This window comes from Camelus dromedarius, chromosome 2 (genome assembly GCF_036321535.1).
Source record: "Camelus dromedarius isolate mCamDro1 chromosome 2, mCamDro1.pat, whole genome shotgun sequence".
NCBI classification, from domain to species: Eukaryota; Metazoa; Chordata; class Mammalia; order Artiodactyla; family Camelidae; genus Camelus; species Camelus dromedarius.
The window spans coordinates 75,454,195-75,473,814 of NC_087437.1; the positions used below are offsets into that span (position 1 = coordinate 75,454,195).

Consider the following 19,620-nt stretch of genomic DNA (forward strand, 5'->3'; position numbering starts at 1 on the left):
TTTTGTAATCAAGGCAGACACTCTGCTCTCTGACAGAAAAAGAGGTGTGTGAAAGCCGGAAAGTGTTTGGCCAAGGAAAAATAATAGGCTTGACATTTATGAACATCCCCATAGGTAGAAAGGAATAAAAAAAAGCTTCTACTCCTGCTTGGTAAATTTATGTTGTCACACATTAGGAAGACTCTATCAGCTCAACCTTGCCTTTATAAGATTTTCTTGACAATGTTGAAAAATGAACTCACTACCTCTTTCCCCACTTTAATTCTCTAGTAGTTCAGCTCTGAGTTCCAACCCCACATAGCAGAACCCAGAGTTGCCTCCATAATTTATTCTTTGCCCTCACCATCTGCACAGACGTCTCACACTTACATTATACAGATGGTTGGTAACCTGACAGACAGAGAAACTTTGGCTGGGAGGGCAGTGTTCTTACATTATAGGTACTGAGAGATTCGTGAAACAGTTCTTAATAATTGCATCAAGACACCAAGCCCTTGTATACACAACCAAAGCCAAGAGCAGGCTTCACAAGAATTAACCTTCCTTGTGCCAGATTATTGGCACCGAGAGCATCTGTTGCTGCCAAATTCCTAGAGCCTAAACTTGTTTGCAGTTGTAAATCACAGAATTGTAGAAGTGAGACGTGAAAAACATTCTCATCAGCACTCCACACTTTTCCTGGTGTGTGATGCTACAGGACGTGTCCTGGTGCTTTACTCAGTTAAAAACGGTGGCTTCAGTTGGTCATCTTTCTTTCCATACAGGTGTTGTGTAATGATGTTCATATGGTACGTCATCTTTGGTCTGTTTCCACCACCCTTTACCCTAATTTCTTCAGTAGCTACTGCTGTCTTTTTTTCTAATGGAAGTATAGTTGGTTTAAAATGTTATGTTAGTTCTGGTGTATAGCATAGTGATTCAGTTATACATACATACATACACATATACATATATATATATATATACATATACATATATATATATACACATTCTTGTTCATTATAGGTTATTGCAAGCTATTGAATATAGTTCCCTGTGCTGTACAGTAGGACCTTGTTGTTTATCTATTTTATAAATAGTATTTTATAAATAGTAGTTTGTATCTGCTAATTTATCTTCCCCCTTCCTCTCTGGTAACCACAAGTTTGTTTTCCATATCTATGAGTCTATTTCTGTTTTGTAAATAAGTTCATTTGGGTCACTTTTTTATAGAGTTCACGTATAGGTGATATCATATATTTGTCTTTGTCTGACTTACTTCACTCTAGGTCCATCCATGTTGCTGAAAATGGCATTACTTTATTCTTTTCTATGGCTGAGTAGTATTCCATTTTATATATATACCACATCTTCTTTAGCCAGTCATTTGTCAATGGACATTTAGGTTGTTTTCATGTCTTGGCTATTGTAAATAGTGCTGCTATGAACACTGGGGTGCATGTATCATTTTGAGTTAAAGTTTTCTCCAGATATATGCCCAAGAATGGGATTGCTGGATCATATGATAACTCTATTTTTAGTTTTTTAAGGAACCTCCATACTGTTGTCCTTAGCTACTGCTATCTCAGTTGCCTATGTTTAACAAACTTGAGGGCCACAGAGGTTGGGGAGAGCGTGGTGAGAAGAGATTAAGTCCACAGAGGCAAGGCATGACACTAGTCACAGCGGGAACTGATCATGGGTAGAAGTGTTAAGCTCAGTTGGCTACTGAATTGTCTCAGTCTCTTTCCTTCCTTTTCTAGGTAGAAAACATGTCAGAAGAACTGAAGAAGGAGCAGGATACCAATGCCCACTTGGAGAGGATGAGAAAGAATATGGAGCAGACAATTAAAGATCTACAAGAAAGGCTGGCTAATGCTGAACAGACTGCCCTGATGGGGAACAGGAAGCAAATCCAGAAACTAGAATCCAGGGTAGGAGTTGGCCTGTGTAATTGTGGGGTCTTGACAACTTCCAATCTGAAGTCAGATTGTCCCAGAATATTGCACCAGAGAGTCCCTGCCTCCCTCATCACTTCTGCTTGTAGCATTTTCAGATCTTTGACAGGGTCAGATCTCAGTATATTCATTTATTCTTCTTGACTTTGGGCCACCAAATAGGACTTTTCTTGGACTGGATGAAATCCACCTTCCTGCTAAGTTAGAACGCATCTCCTCCCCTCACCCACACCAGCGCTAGGCTCCCCATAGCCAGAGTGACCCCCTGTTTCCAAACACACCCTCACAATCTTGCTTTTTGTGACTTTGCTCCCATTACTTCCTCTGTGGGGAACGCCCATCTCCTAACAGCCAGAGAAACTGGAGGGAAACGACTCAATGAAGGATCAAAAAGACTTAGTGAAGATATGGTAAGGACTGACAGAAATGATGTAGTACCTGCCTTTAGGGAGCTTAAAAACAAATAAGAGACCTATCTTGAGAATAGAATTTTAAAAATGATTTAATCAGTTTCAATATCAATGTGCAGGTCACATGACAGAGGCTGTAAGGATGGAAAGAATATTTGACTGGGATTTCACGGCACAGAAGGGCCTCTGAAAAAGAAAGTATTGCCTTTGCACATTTATGGAGTATCCATATAATAGAATGCCAATGCATATTTATGGTACAGTCATATAATCAGGCTGATTAGTAAGGATGAGGAAGAGCTCTGTAATGTTCAGGGGGCCATGACTAGCTGTATGATGATAAAAAGTGCAGGCAGTATGGAGAGTGTACAACCTTCTGTGCAGAAGAGGAGAACTATAAAGACATGTACACATTTGCTTATATTTCCAAAAAAGAAATGGTGACAGGATAAAACAAAGACTCATAAAAACAGCTACCCACAGGAGGGGAACACAGATGAAAGGCCTTCTGAATGCACCTTATTTAGCTGTTTTGATTGCAAAATCACATGAAACACTTACATGCTTCATAATTGTTAAAAAAAAGTTTAAATCAAAGAGAAAAATACAGCCATCCCTAAAATTTTAACACTAATGGAAGCAAATGAAGCCAACTATTTATAAAGTTGAGGAGCATAAAACATGAAGAACGATTATTCCTGGGACTTTAAAATACAGTGTTTTTGTCTGTACATCCCTCATGGAATGTATCTGAGGACAAAACAAAATAGCAAATAAAATGAACTGCGTTTGTAGTTTCAAAATAACATTATCTTATTATTGCTACTAGCAATAAAAGTAATATAATTATTTATCCAACAACATATATAAGCACCAAGATTTTTAGTACAAGAGAAAAAGCATGTAGGTATAAAAACAAAGAACTTGGAATATGCCTTTTTTTCCCCCCTGAAAAATACATGAATTATACTGGTATTTCCATCTCAAATTTAAGACTGCAGGATTTTATTTCATTTCCAGTTGTCGTTTGTCCTAGAACTAATGATAACTCAGTAGCAGTGAGTTTTTGAATATCAGATGAGACTAAGGAAATACGGTGAATTTCTTAACAACATAATCATAATACCATTATCTATTAGAATTACATAAAGAAATATTTACAGTGAAATTATGTGATGTCTAGGATTGGCTTTAATAAAGCAATTTTCCCCTTAGGTGTTTTAATCACTTAAAAAAGGAATAACAATGAAACAACCCCCCCCCCAAAAAAAGGTGGTATCTGTGTAGGAAAAGGACAGGAGAGAGCCAGGGACAGGACCCCTAGGGGAGGAGGGGGGCAGCCAGCACCCCTCCCCTATCAAATCCCTACCCCTTACCCTGGGTCCTGCTTTATTTCCCTCCACACATTTATCACCATCTCACACATTCTACATTTCATTTCGGTTTTTGTGTTTCCCTTTGTTACAATGGAGGCTTACGGTTGGAGAGGTTTTTGTTTTGTTCCTTGCTGTATCCTTGGCCCTGGTGCTTGGTGTGTAGTAGGCATCAAATATTTGCTGAATGAATGTTATGTTAACCTTGTTCGTATAACTTGATAAAGCTGCAGGCCAGCTATTAGTCTGTACTGCAGCTCTCCCTCAAAGCAAGGCTGTGGGGCTGTGGGTGACTTATGTGTGACACAGACTGAGGGTCTGATTTCTCTAGAGTCAGAGCTGAACATGGAGAAAGAAGCTTAAGATGAGGTCGTATATTGGCTAAAACCTCCAGGAGCGCTATGTGTAGCTTTTTCTCTCTCTATGCTTCTGTACGTTCATGCATACACACGTGTGTGTGCAATTTTGTTATCTATGAGGGGAAATTTATCACCTCTGCATGGATTAGCCTTTCACATCCTTTAGAGTCTAAACAGCCCTTTTATGAGCTCACATAGTTCAACCAGCTCACTTTTGGGAGGCAGTTTTCCCAGAGAGGTTGCCCTGTCTCACCACTGCCAGAATGAGAGTGGACACATCTGCCCTCAACGATGTCACTGTGTTTCAAAGGATCGTGCCAATTGGCAAACACCATGCTGGCACGGCTTGCTGGCTGCCTGCCTGTGGTCTGAGACCATGGTTTGCTTGCAGGTTCGTGAACTGGAAGGTGAACTGGAGAGCGAGGTCGGTCGCAAGGCAGAGGCCCAGAGGGGAGCCCGCAGGCTGGAGCGAAGCATCAAGGAGCTGACCTATCAGGTACTCTGGGAAACCACTCCCTATTTGCCTGGCTGGGCTCCACCCTGGGCAAATGTGCTCCTTTAAGCGCCAGTTGGCCCCCAAGATCTCAGGTGGTTCTCTCTCCATCCTTGCTCTCCCTCAGCGGGAGACAGGACTGGCCCTCCAGGGCTCCTGTGCTATTACTGGTTTGGGTTGGTCCCTTTCAGAGCTCTCCGGAAGCAAAATGTGAGTGGCAAGTTGCAATTAGCAGCAGAAAGCTATTTATACTGCCTTGTTTTTTCACACATAATGTCTGCAGCGCTTTCGGAAAGATGCCTTCCTGTGAGAGGCTGAGTGAGAACAATGTGTAAATGAAGTGACTGGCAGAGACCAGGGTGGCGACTCAGCCAGCAGGCTACAAGGGACGCTGGCTAAACTGGAGCAGGGGGCCCATTCCATTTCTGTTTTCTAGTCACACAGACACTGCAGGCCGCCGAGGACTCTATCTGGGGCTGGTGCCAGGTGGAAACAGCAAATACTGAGAGGTCTCTGCAGCTCTCTGACTGTTTTCCTGCAGTCTAGCAGTGGTCTAAGCAAGTAATTGAAAAGAGGTGGGCAGACTTCTTATCAGTAACTAATGCATTTCCCGAGTAGCAATGTACTCCCTCACTTCTGTTTTCATTTTCTAACCTTTCTTCCATTTTTTTCAAATGGAGATCAGAGATTCCATGATAGCAGAGGCACGGTCTCGCTCACCGCTCTGGGTCCCGGCACTTCCCTGCAGAGTAGGAGCACATATTTCAGTTGTTGAACACAAATGCCAGAGGTCACTTTCTCCGCTGCACAGTACAGCTTGTTCCACTGAAAAGGCAAACTCATCCTAGGCGCCTATCTCATGGCAACTCGGACGGCCTCACGCAGGATCTGCAGTCCTGATGCTGGTCCCTGAGGCTGAGCTGGTGTCAGAGACATCAAAGTCTTCCTCCCTTGTGGTAGGATGGATAGCACTGATGAGAAAGCAGAGTGCTTCAGCAGCATCATCTTGGGCTAATTAAGATGAAATGAGCTATTTGCTAGTTCTTCTCTGCTGAATAAGTGGTTCTTTTCTAAGATGAGTTAGTCTGACACTTCTTTAGACATGCTAGGGATTATTATCAGAGCTACTCGGGGATGCGCCCGTGGTGTGAGTGGCTGAGGGAGCAGACACCTGGGGAACGTGAAAGATGTGCTGTTCTACTCCTTTTCTGAGTGAGGATAAGAAAACATGAGGAAGTGAAGTGCCGCTTGTTCGTTATGCTTTTCTTTTTATTTTCTTACGGATTATTCTTACTGGTTTCTTCTGTAAACAGGTTTATTATACAATAATACACCAAAGCTATATTTTCTTTGGTTTTCATTGTCCCAAGGGATACAATCTCATTCTATTGTGCTTTTATCTTTGTTTCTTCGTAGCAATAATCTTAGTGTTCCCCGTGTACTCATATGAAGGTGTATTTCTTAATTTCTTCCAAGTGTCTGCACAATGCTTAGAGTTTATCTATTCAGTAATGCAATGATGTTTCTGCCATCAAATCAAATAAAACCTACTGAGTACCTTTTTATGCAAGATATTAGGCCAGACCCTGTAAGTTTAAAGAGACATTAGAGAGCCCTCCACATTCCTTGAAATCAATACCTGTTTTGAAATATTCAAGGTAGATGTTGAATCAATTCAATCTGTTCTTCTTTAACATCAAAATGACCATCAGGACAATGAGGCAGGGTGTTTTGTGGCAGTACATCATAGATGCCTTTATAAAATTTCATTTTGAAAGGGACATGAATATGGTTTTCCTGGGAAAAATCTGAGAAGATGATATTACACTGAAAAGGAATCAAGTGTGACCCCATCCACAGTAGTTCTATGGCCAGTCCCCACTGAGCATTAATCTTCCCCGGTATGTCCCTCTAGCATTTGGAAATTCATCCTATTTCTCTTTCTAGTGTCTCAAAAAATATGCTATAAAACAGGACATAGATTAGGAACCTGTATTTGTTACAGAAGGTGAAGTCAGTTTTCTGCCTCCCACTCTCCATCCACCTGTTCCATTTTACTTTTGCCTGCTTCCTAAATTCCGGGATCTGTGTGTAGCTGTTATTTAATCCTTCCAAATCTAAGTATGAATGTAGTATCTTCATTTCTAGGGATGAGAAAACAAAATTTGGTCTTCGGTGGGTTCTCCAGGAACCAGATGCTAGGATGGAGTAAGAAGTACAAGAGACTTATGGGCGGTAACACCTGGGAAAGATAAAGGGGAGAGAAGCAGGATGAGGCAGAGAAGGCTTTCAGACCACAGTGTGAGTCGGGTGAGTCTGACGCCTGTGAAAGGGAAGGGTGAAGGAAGAAGCCTCAGGTTGCCGTGCAGCTCTGACCAAGTCTCCAGCACAAAGACTGCCTCAAAGAAGTCCCACATTGGGCAGAAAAGGCCAGACCCTGGTAACTCTGCTGTGCCCAGCTGTTGGCTGGGGGTTGCCTGGGGAGTGTGTGATCTCAGTGTAAATGCCACTGCAGATCCGAAAGGCACCACATTTGGAGGTTTTTCGGGTACCTGCATTCCTCACAGCTGAATGGCAAGTTCATTTCTTGAAGGGAAATTGTGCTGCCACGCACAACTATAGCAACCACAGTTACTCAGGTGTGAGCCGAAGCCCAGTAAAGGCTTTGCCTCCCACGTGGGAGGAACATCATTGACATGAGCAGCTACTCCTAGTCTTTTTCAGTTTTCTCCTCTGTGGCCGCCTTTACCACACAGAAAATTCACTCACCTCAGTAAATTGGTTTTAAGCAATTTAACCTCTGTTGGTTTTAGAAACCCCTATAAACACATAATTTCTGTGAATCTCCAAATTTCTGAAAATTTCAAATTTCTATGAATCTTCAGATTTCTTAAAAAGAGATAGTGGGATAGGAAGATGAAAACAATGGGGGGTTTTATTTATAAAATAGACTTGTCTCATTTCCCTAATCAGGCTATGCCTTATATATTGGTCCTCACCTTAGGAAGCTTAAAATTAGTAATTAATTCTCTACTGTCAGATTGTACTGTAAGGTGGAGCTGGGGGAGGGGTGCTCTAGACAATAGGGAAAGTTTGGTTAAACCAACCTTTCCTCCCTCCCTCCCTTCCTTTATGTTAATGTATAATTAGCATATAATGATGTATTAGTTTGGAGTGTACAGCATAATGATTTGATGTATGTTTACCCTGCGAAATGATTATCACAAGTCTAGTTAACACCCATCACCACACACAGTTGCAGTTCTTTTTTTCTTGTGATGAGAACTCTTAAGATTTACTCTCCTAGCAACTTTCAGTGTACAATACAGTATCGTTAACCATAGTCACCATGCTTTGCATTACATTCCCAGAACTTATTCATCCTGTGACTAGAAGTTTGTACCTTTTGATTGCAATAACCCATTTCTCCCACCCTCGCCCAACCCCCTACCTCTAGCAACCACCAGTCAGTTCTGTTTCTCTGAGTTAATTTTTTTTAGATTTCACAAATAGATGAGCTCCTATATTATTTGTCTTTCTCTAACTGACTTATCTCACCAATTATAATGCTCTCAAGGTCCATCCATGTTGTTGAAAATGGCAAGGTTTCCTTATTTTTGATGGCTGAGTAATATTCGTGTGTGTGTGTGTGTGTGTGTGTGTGTGTGTGTGTATACACCACATCTTCTTTATCCATTCATCTGTTGTTGGACACTTTGATTGCTTCCATATCTTTGCCATTGTAAATAATGCTGCCGTGAATATGGGGGTGAAGATATCTTTCTGAGATAGTGATTTCATTTCCTGCAGATAAATACCCAGAAGAGGAATTGCTGGATCATATGGTAGTTCTATCTTTAATTTTTTGAGGAAACTTCCTACTGCTCTCCATAGTGGCTACACTAATTTACATTCCTGCCAAGAGTGTACAAGGACTCTCCTTCCTTCACATTCTTGCCAACACTTGTTATTTCTTATCTTTTTGATAATAGTTCATTCTAACTGGTGTGAGATGCTATCTCGTTGTGGTTTTGATTTGCATTTCCCTGATGATTAGTGATGTTGAGTACCTTTTCATGTACCTGTTGGCCTTTTGTATGTCTTCTTTGGAAAACTGTCTATTCAGATCTTCTACTCATTTTTAATCAGATTTAAAAAAATTTTTTGCTATCCAGTTGTATAAGTTCTTAATGTATTTTAAATATTAACCCTTTATCAGATACATGATGTGAAACTATTTTCTCCCATTCCACAGGTTGCCTTTTCATTCTGTTGATGGTTTCCTTTGCTATATAGAAGTTTTAAAGTTTGATGTAGTCTCACTTATTTATTTTTGCTTCTGTTGCCTTTGCTTTTGGTATCAAATTTTAAAAAAAATCATTGTCCAGGCCTGTGTCATGGAGCTTACCCACCTATGTTGGCTTCTAGGAGTCTTATGGTTTCAGGTCTTAGATTGAAGTTTTTAACCTATTTGGAGTTAATTTTTATGTATGGTGTAAGATAGTGGTCAAGTTTCTTTCTTTTGCATGTGACTGTCCAATTTTCCCAGCACTATTTATTGAAGAGGCTATCTTCTCCTCATTATATATTTTTGGATCCTCTGAGATAAATTAATTGGCCTTGTATATATGAGTTTATTTCTGGGCTTTCTATTCTGTTCAGTTGATCTGTGTGTCTTTTTTTACTCCAATACCATACTGTTTTGATTACTACACCTTTGTAATATGTTTGAAATCAGAAAGCATGATACCTTTGGCTTTTTTCTTCTTTCTCAAGATTGCTTTGGCTATTTTGGGTCTTTTGTGTTTCCATTCTATTTCTGTGAAAAATGCCATTGGAATTATGATAGTTATTGCATTGACTTTGTAGATTATTTTGGGTAATATGGATATTTTAACATTAATTCCTCCAAGCAGGGAATATCTTTCCATTTATTTGTGTCTTCTTCAATTTCTTTCATCAGTGTCTTATAGTTTTTGGTGTACAAGTCTTTCACCCCACCTTGGTTAAAGTTATTTGTAAGTGTTTTATTCTTTTTGATGCAGTTCTAAATAGGATTGTTTTCTTAATTTCTCCTTCTGATAATTCATATTTGTGTACAGAAACACAACTGATTTTTGTATGATTTTTTATCCTGCAAACTTACTGAATTCATTTATTAGTTCCAACAGTTTTTATTGATATCTTTAGGGTTTTCTATATATAATATCATGTCATCTGTAAACGGAGACAGTTTTGCTTCTTTCTTTCCAATATGGATGCTTTTTATCTCTTTTACTTTCCTAATTGCTCTGCCTGGGACTTCCAGTACTACTTTGAATAAAAACAGCAAGAATGAGTATCTTTGTCTTGTTCCTGATCTTAAAGGGAAAGCTTTCAGTTTTTCTTCACTGAGTATTGTGTTAGTCGTGAGTTTGTCATATATGACCTTTATTAGGTTGAGGTATGTTCCCTCTATATCCACTGTTTAGAGGTTTTATCATAAATAAATGTTAAACTTTGTAAAACTTTTTTCTTACATTTTTGAGATGATCTTATGACTTTTACCATTCATTTTGTTAATGTGGTATATCACACTGATTATATTTGCAGATGTTGAACAATCCTTGCATGCCTGAAATAAATCTTACTTGATCGTGGTGTATGATTCTTTTAATGTACTGCTGAATTCAGTTTGCTAATTTTTTTGAGGATTTTTTGGGTTCTATGTTCATCAAGGATATTGGTCTGTAGTTTTCTTTTTTTGTGATGTCCTTCTCCAGGTTTGGTATCATGGTAATGCTGGGCTCATAAAATGAGTTTGGAAGTGTTACCTCCTTTTCTGTTTTTTGGTAGAGTTTGGAAAGTATTGGTATTCTTTAAATGTTTTATAGAATTCAGTAGTGAAGGTATCTGGTCCCGGACTTTGATTTTTGATGACTTTTGGTCCTGGTATTTGATTACTGATTTAATCTCCTTACTGGTAATCAGTCTGCTCAGATTTTCTATCTCTTCATGATTCAATTATGGTCAGTTGTATGTTCTAGGAATTTATCCATTTCTTCTAGGTTGTCCAATTTTTTGGTGCATATTTGTTCCTTGTAGTCTCTTATGATCTTTTGTATTTCTGTGGTGTTAGTTATAATGTCTCCTCTTTCATGTCTGATGTTATTTGAATCTTCTCTCTTTTCTTCTTGGTGAGTCTAGTTAAAGTCTTAACAATTTTGTTTATCCTAAAAAAAAAAAAGCTCTTAGTTTATTTGATCTTTTCTATTATCTTTTTAGTCTCAATTTATTTCCACCCTGATCTTTATTATTTCCTTCTGTCTGTTAACTTTGGGTTTCATTTGCTCTTTTTTTTTTTTCTAGTTCCTTGAGGTGTAAAATTAAGTTGTTTGTTTGAGGTTTTTCTTGTTTCTAAATGTAGGTATTTGTTACTGTGAACCTCCTTCTTAGAACTGCTTTTGCTGCATCTCATAACTTTTCATATGTTGTATTTTCATTTTCATGTGTCTCAAGGTATTTTTTTTAATTTCTTTTTTGATTTTTTTCTTTGACCCATTGGTTGTTCAGGAGCATGTTGTTTAGTCTCCATATATTTGTGAGTTATTCACGGTTTTGGTGTTTTTTTGTTTTTTGCTTTTTTTTTTTGTAATTGACTTCTAGTTTCATACTTTGTGGTCAGAAAAGATATTTGATATGGTTTCAATCCTTTTAAATTGATTAGGAATTGTTTTGTGGCCTAACATATCATGCATCCTGGAGAATGTTTCATGTGTGCTTGAGAATAATGTTTATTCTGTTTTTGAATGAAATGTTCTGCATCTGCCTGTCTGATCTAATGTGTCATTTGAGGCGAAAGTTTTTGTAATGATTTTCTATCTAATATATCTGTTGATGAAAGCAAGGTATTGAAGTTCCCTAGTATTGATTGCAGTTTCTTTCTCCCTTTAGGTCTGATAATATTTGCCTTATAGATTTAGATGCTCCTATGTTGGTGCATAAATATTTATAAATGTTGTATCGTCTTCTTAGATTGACACTTTTATCATTATATAATGACCCTCTTTGTCTTAAAGTCTGTTTTGTCTAAGTATAGCTACCCCACCTTTATTTTAGTTTGGGTTTGCATGTAATATCTTTTTCATTCCCTTCACTTCTTTACTTTCAATCTGTGTGTGCCCTTACATCTGAAATGAGTCTCTTGTAGGCAGCAGATAGATGGGTCTTGTTTTGTTTTGTTTTGTTTTAATCCATTCAGCCACTCTATGTTGAGTGGAGGATCTAGTCTATTTACATCTGAAGTAATTATTGATAGGTATGTACTTACTGACAGTTTGTTAATTGTTTTCTGGTTTGTAATTCCTCTGTTCTTTTCTTCTTCTTCTCTTCATATGTGCTTTGTTGATTTTCTGTAGTGGTATGCTAGATGCCTTTCTGTTTATGCTTTGTGTATTCAGGGCTTTGCTTTCTGGTTACCATGAGGCTTATATAAAACAACCTATATGTGTAATAGTCTATTTTAAGTTGATGACAACTGAAGTTTTGTGCATTCTAAAGACCTACATTTTACTCTCCCCTCACATATGTTTTATGTTTTTGATGTCACAATTTACATCTTTGTATCTTGCATATTAACAAAATTTTGTAGTATAGTTATTTTTACTATTTTGGGCTCTTAACCTACCTAGTAGATTTATGTGTCTTATCCACCACCATTACAACAGATTATTCTGAATTTAACCTACATTAATCTTGATCAGTGAGACTTCTACTTTCCCATTACTTATCAGTGCTCTTTTGTTTCAGCTTAAAGTCCCTTAGACATTTTTTGTAAGGCGAGTCTAGTGGTGCTTAACTCCTTCAGCTTTTGCTTATCTGGAAAACTACTTCTCTCTCCTTCAATTCTGAAGGACAGCTTTGCTATTAGAGTATTCTCAGTTGTCAGGTCTTTTTCTTTCAGCGCTTTAAATATACTGTGCCACTTTTTTTCTGGCCTGGAAAGTTTCTGCTGAAAATACGATAACCCTATGAGGTTTCCCTTGTGTATAACGAGTTGTTTTTCTTTTGCTACTTTTAAGATTCTCTCCTTGTCTTTAACTTCTGACTATTTAATATAATGTGTCTTAGTGTGGGTCTCTTTGGGTTCATCTTATTGGGAACTCTCTGGGCTTCCTGGATCTGGATGTGTGTCTCCCTCCCCAGGTTAAGAACGATTAATTTTTCAAATCAGTTTTCTGTCCCTTTCTTTCTCCCTTCTCCTCCTGAGAGCCCCCTATAATGCAAATGTTGGTCCACTTTATGTTGTTCTAGAAATCTCTTAGGCTATCTTTACTCATTTTCACTTTTTTTTCCTTTTTGCTACTTTTATGGGTTGAATTGCACAACCCTGTCTAGAAGTTCATCAATCCTTTCTTCTGCCTCATCCAGACTACTGTTGAACCCCTCTATTGGTTTTGTTTTTTTGTTTTTGTTTTTTTAGTTCAGTTATCCTATTCTTCATTTCTGTGATTTCTGACTGGTACTTTCTTATATTTTCTTTCTTTTTGTTGAAATGTTCACTTTATTCATGCATTGTTCTCCTGAGCTTGGTGAGTATGTTCATTATTTTGAACTCTTTATGAGGTAAATCACTTATCTTTATCCTTTTCTGGGGTTTTATCTTGTTCCTTCATTTGAAACATATTCCTCTGTTTCTTCTGTTTCTTCTTCTCCTCCTTCTCCTTACCCTCCTCCTTCTCCTTCATCTTTTTTTTTTTTTTTTTTTTTTTTTTTTTTTTACTTTCTGTGTTGGTTTCCATGCATTAGATAAAACAACTAACTCTCCCAGCCTTGAATGAGTAATCTCATGCGGGAGATGGTCATTATTGTTCAACACTACCCTAACTCTCGGTTGTCTCTGAAACCTTTTTGATTGTCTAAGCAGCCTTCTTTGTTCTTCTGGGTCCTAGTAATTGAGGGTGTCCAAGACCTGCCAGTGTCCCAAGGGGAGGATCTCAGTCAGTACCTAGGTGCAGGCAAATTGGAAGCTGGGTCCTCAGGCAGGAGCTTTTAAAATATGCAAATATACCTCTTTCAGAGGAAGACTGGGAGATAGGCATTTCTGTCTGTTTTCTCTCAAACCCTTGGGGTGATAGCCAGTTAAGAACTGTTTCTTTCTTTGCTACTATCCTGTTGAACTTGTGAACACAAGCCCTGCTGGCCACCAGAGAGCAGATATCAAGGGATGTGCCGTCTGGAATTAAGCCACATAAGCCAGTGCACCAGACCCGTGCACAAGCTCCTTTCTCAGAGATACTGGTGACCTGGGGTGGAGCAGATGGAGAGCATGAAGATGACACCCACTGGCTTTACCAGGCTTTCCAGTTTGCTGCTTCTGCCTGGGGAGGAGTGGGTAGTAGCCAGTTAAAAACTCTTTGGTGCAGTCTTGTAGGACCTATGAAATTAAGTCCAGCTGGCCACCAGAGCCAAGTCTTCAAAGCGTATCCCCTTGGTGGGAGCCACAAAAACTGGGACACCAAACATTCCTTTCCAAAAGATACCAGGAACTGGAAGTGAGGCAGAGGGAGAGTGTGAAGATGGTGCCCACCAACCTCCCTGGTTACTAGAAAGTATTGTAGTCGGCCCCTTGCTGCTTGATGTGTGTTAAATTAGAAGCCTGCCCCTAGGGCCACAGCTACTAAGATGAGCAAATAGGCCTCTTTCAAGGAAACACTGGGCATTTCTGTCTGCTGCCTCTGTGCTGTGTCCTGGGGGATATTGGTTAAAACCTACTAAGGAGGAAACAAGCAGAAGTGTGGGGAAATGGGAGATGAGGCTGGCTGGAGTGGAGATGGTTTGTGGAGGGCAGTGGAACGTAAGTGGAGAAACCATGAAAGCCACCAGAAATGTTGATACTTGATGGAATAGGTAAGATGGAATCAGGAAAAAAAAATTTTTGAGCAGCAAGGCTTTGTCTTAGTTAAATCATTATCTCGACCATCAGCCAGTTAAGATACTTTCTTCTTCAGGGAAGTTCAGCAGCTCCGAAGTGGAGATACTCTAGTTAAATGGGTGTGGGAAAGGGGGTGGTGACGTGCAGAGCCTTTTTACATGTCTGTCTCCCTCCTCCTTTCCCCTCAGAATACCCAGAGCTGTACAGAGCACAGCTGAGAAACACTTTCTCACTAGGTTTCCTTTCTCCAGCCTAAGCCTGGATTGCAATGGAAGCAATGAGAACACACACAGCAAGGGTCCCCACAGCTTATGGAATTTCCCTCACATCTCTGCTGATGCCCACACCAGAATTCCAAAAAACTTAACCTTTCCTATAGTTCCATTACCTAAAGCCAAGGGTCAACTAGAAAGTTCAAGGGAAAAATTGGTTTGATTGATGGTGCGAGGGTGGGGAGTGGTGCTGAGAAGCCACAGGCAGCTGTGGCTTGGTTGGGATGGGAGGGCTGAAGACTGAATTGAAACTAGTCCATTTTAGCCAAGACTGGGAGTTCTGTGGTGGATCAGGAGAAATGAGGGCCATTGCTCTGAGCTGTGTTTAATATTAATCTCTTAGAACTCGGGATGAGTAGAGAAACCTGGTTTTCAAATCATAACTCTAATATGTGTTTAATAAAGTTTCCTTACCCTCATATCCTCATGTGAGGCTACTCCCAGTGCAGACCGCTGCATCCTTCAAATTACCTTCACATACGTACCTATGCATTGCAGGCAGAGGAAGATAAGAAAAAGATGAGCAGGATGCAGACACAGATGGATAATCTTCAGCTAAAAGTACAAAGTTATAAACAGCAAATCGAGGCAGTGGTAAGTACCTGGGGCAGTTGCAGCCTCGTGCATTTCCTAGCCATTTGTTTTTGATTAATGGAAATATGTGGCCCTGAGCTAGATGAGCAGCTTGTCAGGGAAGACCAGCTCAGCTTAAAGTCTGCTCATTCTCTGGTTTTTCTCAAGCTATAATTATCAACCATGGTAAAAATGCATGCACTTTTTCCCTCCAGGGAGCCAGAGCTCTCTTCTTTAACCTTGTGGTTACACCCAAACATGTGTATTGCAAGAAATGAGCCAAATAAGAGACAGATATCTTGCAGGGATGCCAAATTTTTGGTTGGGTGGTCACCCTGAGGCTTTCCTCACCCTACAACCTTGGGTGAGCATAAGTGCAATTCACAGTCCTCTTCCTGATGAGCCTGGACTTGACTGTGGACAAACCCACCATCACATGAAATGCAGGTGCCAACCCTGGGTTAGCATCTGTAGTTATGTGGACTGCAACTGATAAGTGCCATATATATTAGCTTTAGCTTATGCCTAATAATAATATATCTTGAAGAGTTTTGAATTGATTGTTTAAATGATTTGGGCTAAAATACTATGTCTAATAATTACCTGTTGATCCTTATAATTGTGAAGACAAGCCCCCTCTACCCAGTAGTTAAGCTGATTAACCACAGTTGTTTGTTTTGTAATGTATCACATAGCAAATCTGTGAAAGCTGGACTACATGCACTTGGTGGAAAGTGCCAACCACATTCTAAATTTCCAGGGAACAGTTATAAAATAGACCTGGTACCTGTTAGGAAGGCCGAATCCATATATATCATACTAAAATATGATATTCCATTCAATAGTCAGAAGCTTAAATCCCTTTCACACAGTTTTCAACTTTCTCATGTCAGAGCAGGAAAAAAATATGACTATGTAGGCTCAAGGGTTTCTCTTTTTTTCATTTTTTATTTTTATAGGAAGCAGAAGCCAGTCAATACCATTCCAAGTACAAGAAGCAGCAACATGAGTTGAATGAAGCTAAGGAAAGGGCAGAGATAGCCGAATCTCAAGTTAATAAACTCAAGCTTAAAGCAAAAGAGTTTGGGAAAAAGGTATGTCAGATATTCAGCTCTGCTCTAATTCTTAAAGCATTTGTGTTTCAGGCTCATGTCATCACCTGGACCAGTGTAACAAGAAATTTCATGTTTCTCTCTTTCAAGGCTTTAAAAAAATAATAATGTTAAAAAAAATGCTAAAAAAAAAAACGGTCTGATAAAATCTTCCTATACTTACTAAATTCTATTTGTCCAGGTGGTATGAGGTGCTGAGCATTTGAGTGGGCTGCACATTGTACTTATACTTCTCAAATGCTTAATTCCAGGTTAGTTTGCAGGCTCTGAGCTTCAGGGCCTAGATTCATTTGGGTAGAACAGTCAGGAGACCAGGGAGCAAAGATGATTAAAAGAGCATGGATGTATCTGCTTGAAATTCTAAGTGAACTCTTTCTATGGTAGACAAGTATGTGGCTTTGTATCATATCATACTGAGACCCAGGGGGCCGGGTTTAAAATTGAGGCCATGAAGAACAAATACAAGAGTCCTGCTTTCTAGTTTTCTGCCCTAAAATGGGAAAAGGAACTGTCTACATCTCTGTGGTCCATGAAACTTTAGTTCTGATCCAATAATAGAGGCAGCTGCCCTAATTTTCTTGGCAAAGGAGCACAGTGATAGAGAACACTAAACCGTCGGCTTGGTAGGGTCAGTGTCGTTAGTCGGTTCAGGCTGCCATGACAATACCAGAGACCCGGTGCTTACAAACAGCAAACATTTATTCCTCACCATTCTGGAGCCTGGGAAGTCCAGGATCATGGTGCTGGCAGACTCGGTATCTGGTGAAGGCCACTTCCTCATAGGCAGCCCTCTTCTCCCTGTAACCTCACACAGTAGAAAGCAGGGAGGAAGCTCTCTGGAGTCTTTTCACATAAGGACATTATTAATCCCAGTTATGCAGACTCGACCCTCATGACATAAAGGTCCTACTTCCTAATACCATCACTGGGGAGGGGGACAGGAAGGCGGGGCTAGGATTTCAACATATGAATTTGTCAGGGGTACAAAAATATTCATACTATCACAGTTAGCTTAGCCTTAGCTTCTTCACTGAGATTTTCCCCAGAAATGACATCTGGCTCTAGAAGAGAATTAAAGGAGATTGGATACCCTCCTTAGAATGCCTGTAGAGCACTTAGCACAGGCACCACCATTTCATTTTGCTTTTTAAATGAGGTATACTTCTGGTCTTCTTTCTTGTTTATTGTAAATGAATTACTAACAACCCTGCAAGATAATTAGATAGGGTGGTCAATAATAAATATTACCTTACAGGAGGTCAAAAGGAACTCATTTGAAGAAGAGGCTGTAAGTTGGTGATGTTGAATACCTTTGGATCCAAATATGAGAAGTTGGAGTCACTGGCAGACTCTAGGAATTTCTTATTGATGAGCAAAGAGTTGTCTCGGGGATAAAGCCTATCTATCTGGAGAGGTCCAGTTAAGTGGTTTGAACTCTGGCCTCAATTTAAGAAGTATTACAGCATTGGACTGGGGTCTTCTGCCCAGAAGCTGCCCAGCAACCCCCTGCAATAGATTTGTTTAGGGAAGTGCTTCACACGTGCTGCAATTGCACTCAGCTGCAGGAGGTCAAAAGGCCTCCAAAACAGATGTACTGCATTCGACTTTGTCACAGTTATTTCCAACAAAGAATGAAATGAGTGAAGCAGAAATTGCTTCTGAGAGGCCAGAGATGAATAGGAAAATCGTCCTTGGCAGTGCCATGACTAATTGTTTTCCATTCACAGAAGGAAAGCCTGAAAATCTCTCAACCGTCATAAACCAAAGGAAAAGGTTTTCTGCTAGGATTGTGTGTCAGGGCTGTGGAGCAAATTGGTGATGCTGCTACAGCCTTGCCCGCACAGGGTCTTCGGTAGAGGGCGCTGCCTTCACTGGCGATGCGAAGAATGCACAAAATTGAGTGACCCAGCGTGCCCTTGCTGTGAATGCCCAGTGTCTGCTTTCTCTCCTGCAGATAATTGCCTCAATTCCCTGCCCTGCTTTGAAGCTAATGAAGAACTGGCTAAGGCCTGCTGTGTCCTCTGGAAAGCACTGGGCTTGGTTCTGGGCATGTCTTACTGACGGAAGTCACAGGGATCTCACAGACACACTGATAACTGTTTTTCAGGTCCACGAAGAATGAGCAGTCCTCGCTTATGAAGGAGAGTGGCTGGCGAAGCACAAGGCGGGTACTGTTTTATGGCCAGGAACTTAAGTTGCGTGTGAAACATTTTATTTCTTATAGAAGTATAGTTGATTTAAATGTTCTGTTAGTTTCAAGTGTGCAACAGTGATGTGATACTTGTAGATTATGACCCATTTAAACTTCTAAAATGTTGGTTATATTCCATGTGTTATACATTATATCCTTGTATCTTATTTTAAAGCTACTGGTTTGAACCTCTTAATCCTCTTCCCCTCCCCTCTCTGGTAACCAATAGTTTGTTCTCTGTATTGATAAATCTTTTTCTGTTTTGTTATATTAATTTGTGAAACAAACATTTAAAAAATGTTTATATTGTGTGAAAAGCAGTTTAAACAGGGTGATTAGAAAAATGTAATAATTAAAGGGAATATTGTTGCTTCCCAGTTTAATGGGGATTTTTTTTCCTCACATGAAAGATTACATGCAAGAATCTTTTAAATTCTGAAGTTAAAATGAAGAGAAGAGCACAATTTTTTAGTTATACATGAACATATATATATTCATGGTCACATTTTTTTCTCTGTGAGCTACCACAAGGTCTTGTATATATTTCCCTGTGCTATACAGTGTAATCTTGTTTATCTATTCTACATTTTGAAATCCCACCCCCCGCCACCTTGGCAACCACAAGTTTGTATTCTATGTCTATGAGTTTCTGATTTGTATTTGGGTTTTGTTTTTTTTTTTAGAGTCCACATATGAGTGATCTCATATGGTATTTTTCTTTCTCTTTCTGGCTTACTTCACTTAGAATGACATTCTCCAGGAACATCCATGTTGCTGCAAATGGCGTTATGTTGTCAGTTTTTATGGCTGAGTAGTATTCCATTGTATAAATATACCACTTCTTCATCCAGTCACCTGTTGATGGACATTTAGGCTGTTTCCATGTTTTGGCTATTGTAAATAGTGCTGCTATGAACATTGGGGTGCAGGTGTCTTTTTGAAGTAGGGTTCCTTCTGGATATATGCCCAGGAGCAGGATTCCTGGGT

At 39.6% G+C, this 19,620-nt stretch overlaps 1 protein-coding gene across 1 annotated transcript in view; it reads left to right on the forward strand.

Moving 5' to 3' along the window:
* Window positions 1-19,227, forward strand: part of MYH15 (myosin heavy chain 15) — a 139,282-nt gene extending 120,055 nt beyond the window's left edge. Inside the window, exons 37-41 of the mRNA XM_064495687.1 lie at window positions 1,743-1,913; window positions 4,471-4,575; window positions 15,256-15,351; window positions 16,290-16,424; window positions 18,550-19,227. Of these exons, the coding sequence (XP_064351757.1) occupies window positions 1,743-1,913; window positions 4,471-4,575; window positions 15,256-15,351; window positions 16,290-16,424; window positions 18,550-18,564 (522 nt within the window). The 3' untranslated portion in view covers window positions 18,565-19,227. The remainder of the gene's footprint in view (window positions 1-1,742; window positions 1,914-4,470; window positions 4,576-15,255; window positions 15,352-16,289; window positions 16,425-18,549) is intronic.
* The last annotated feature ends 393 nt before the right edge of the window (window positions 19,228-19,620 follow it).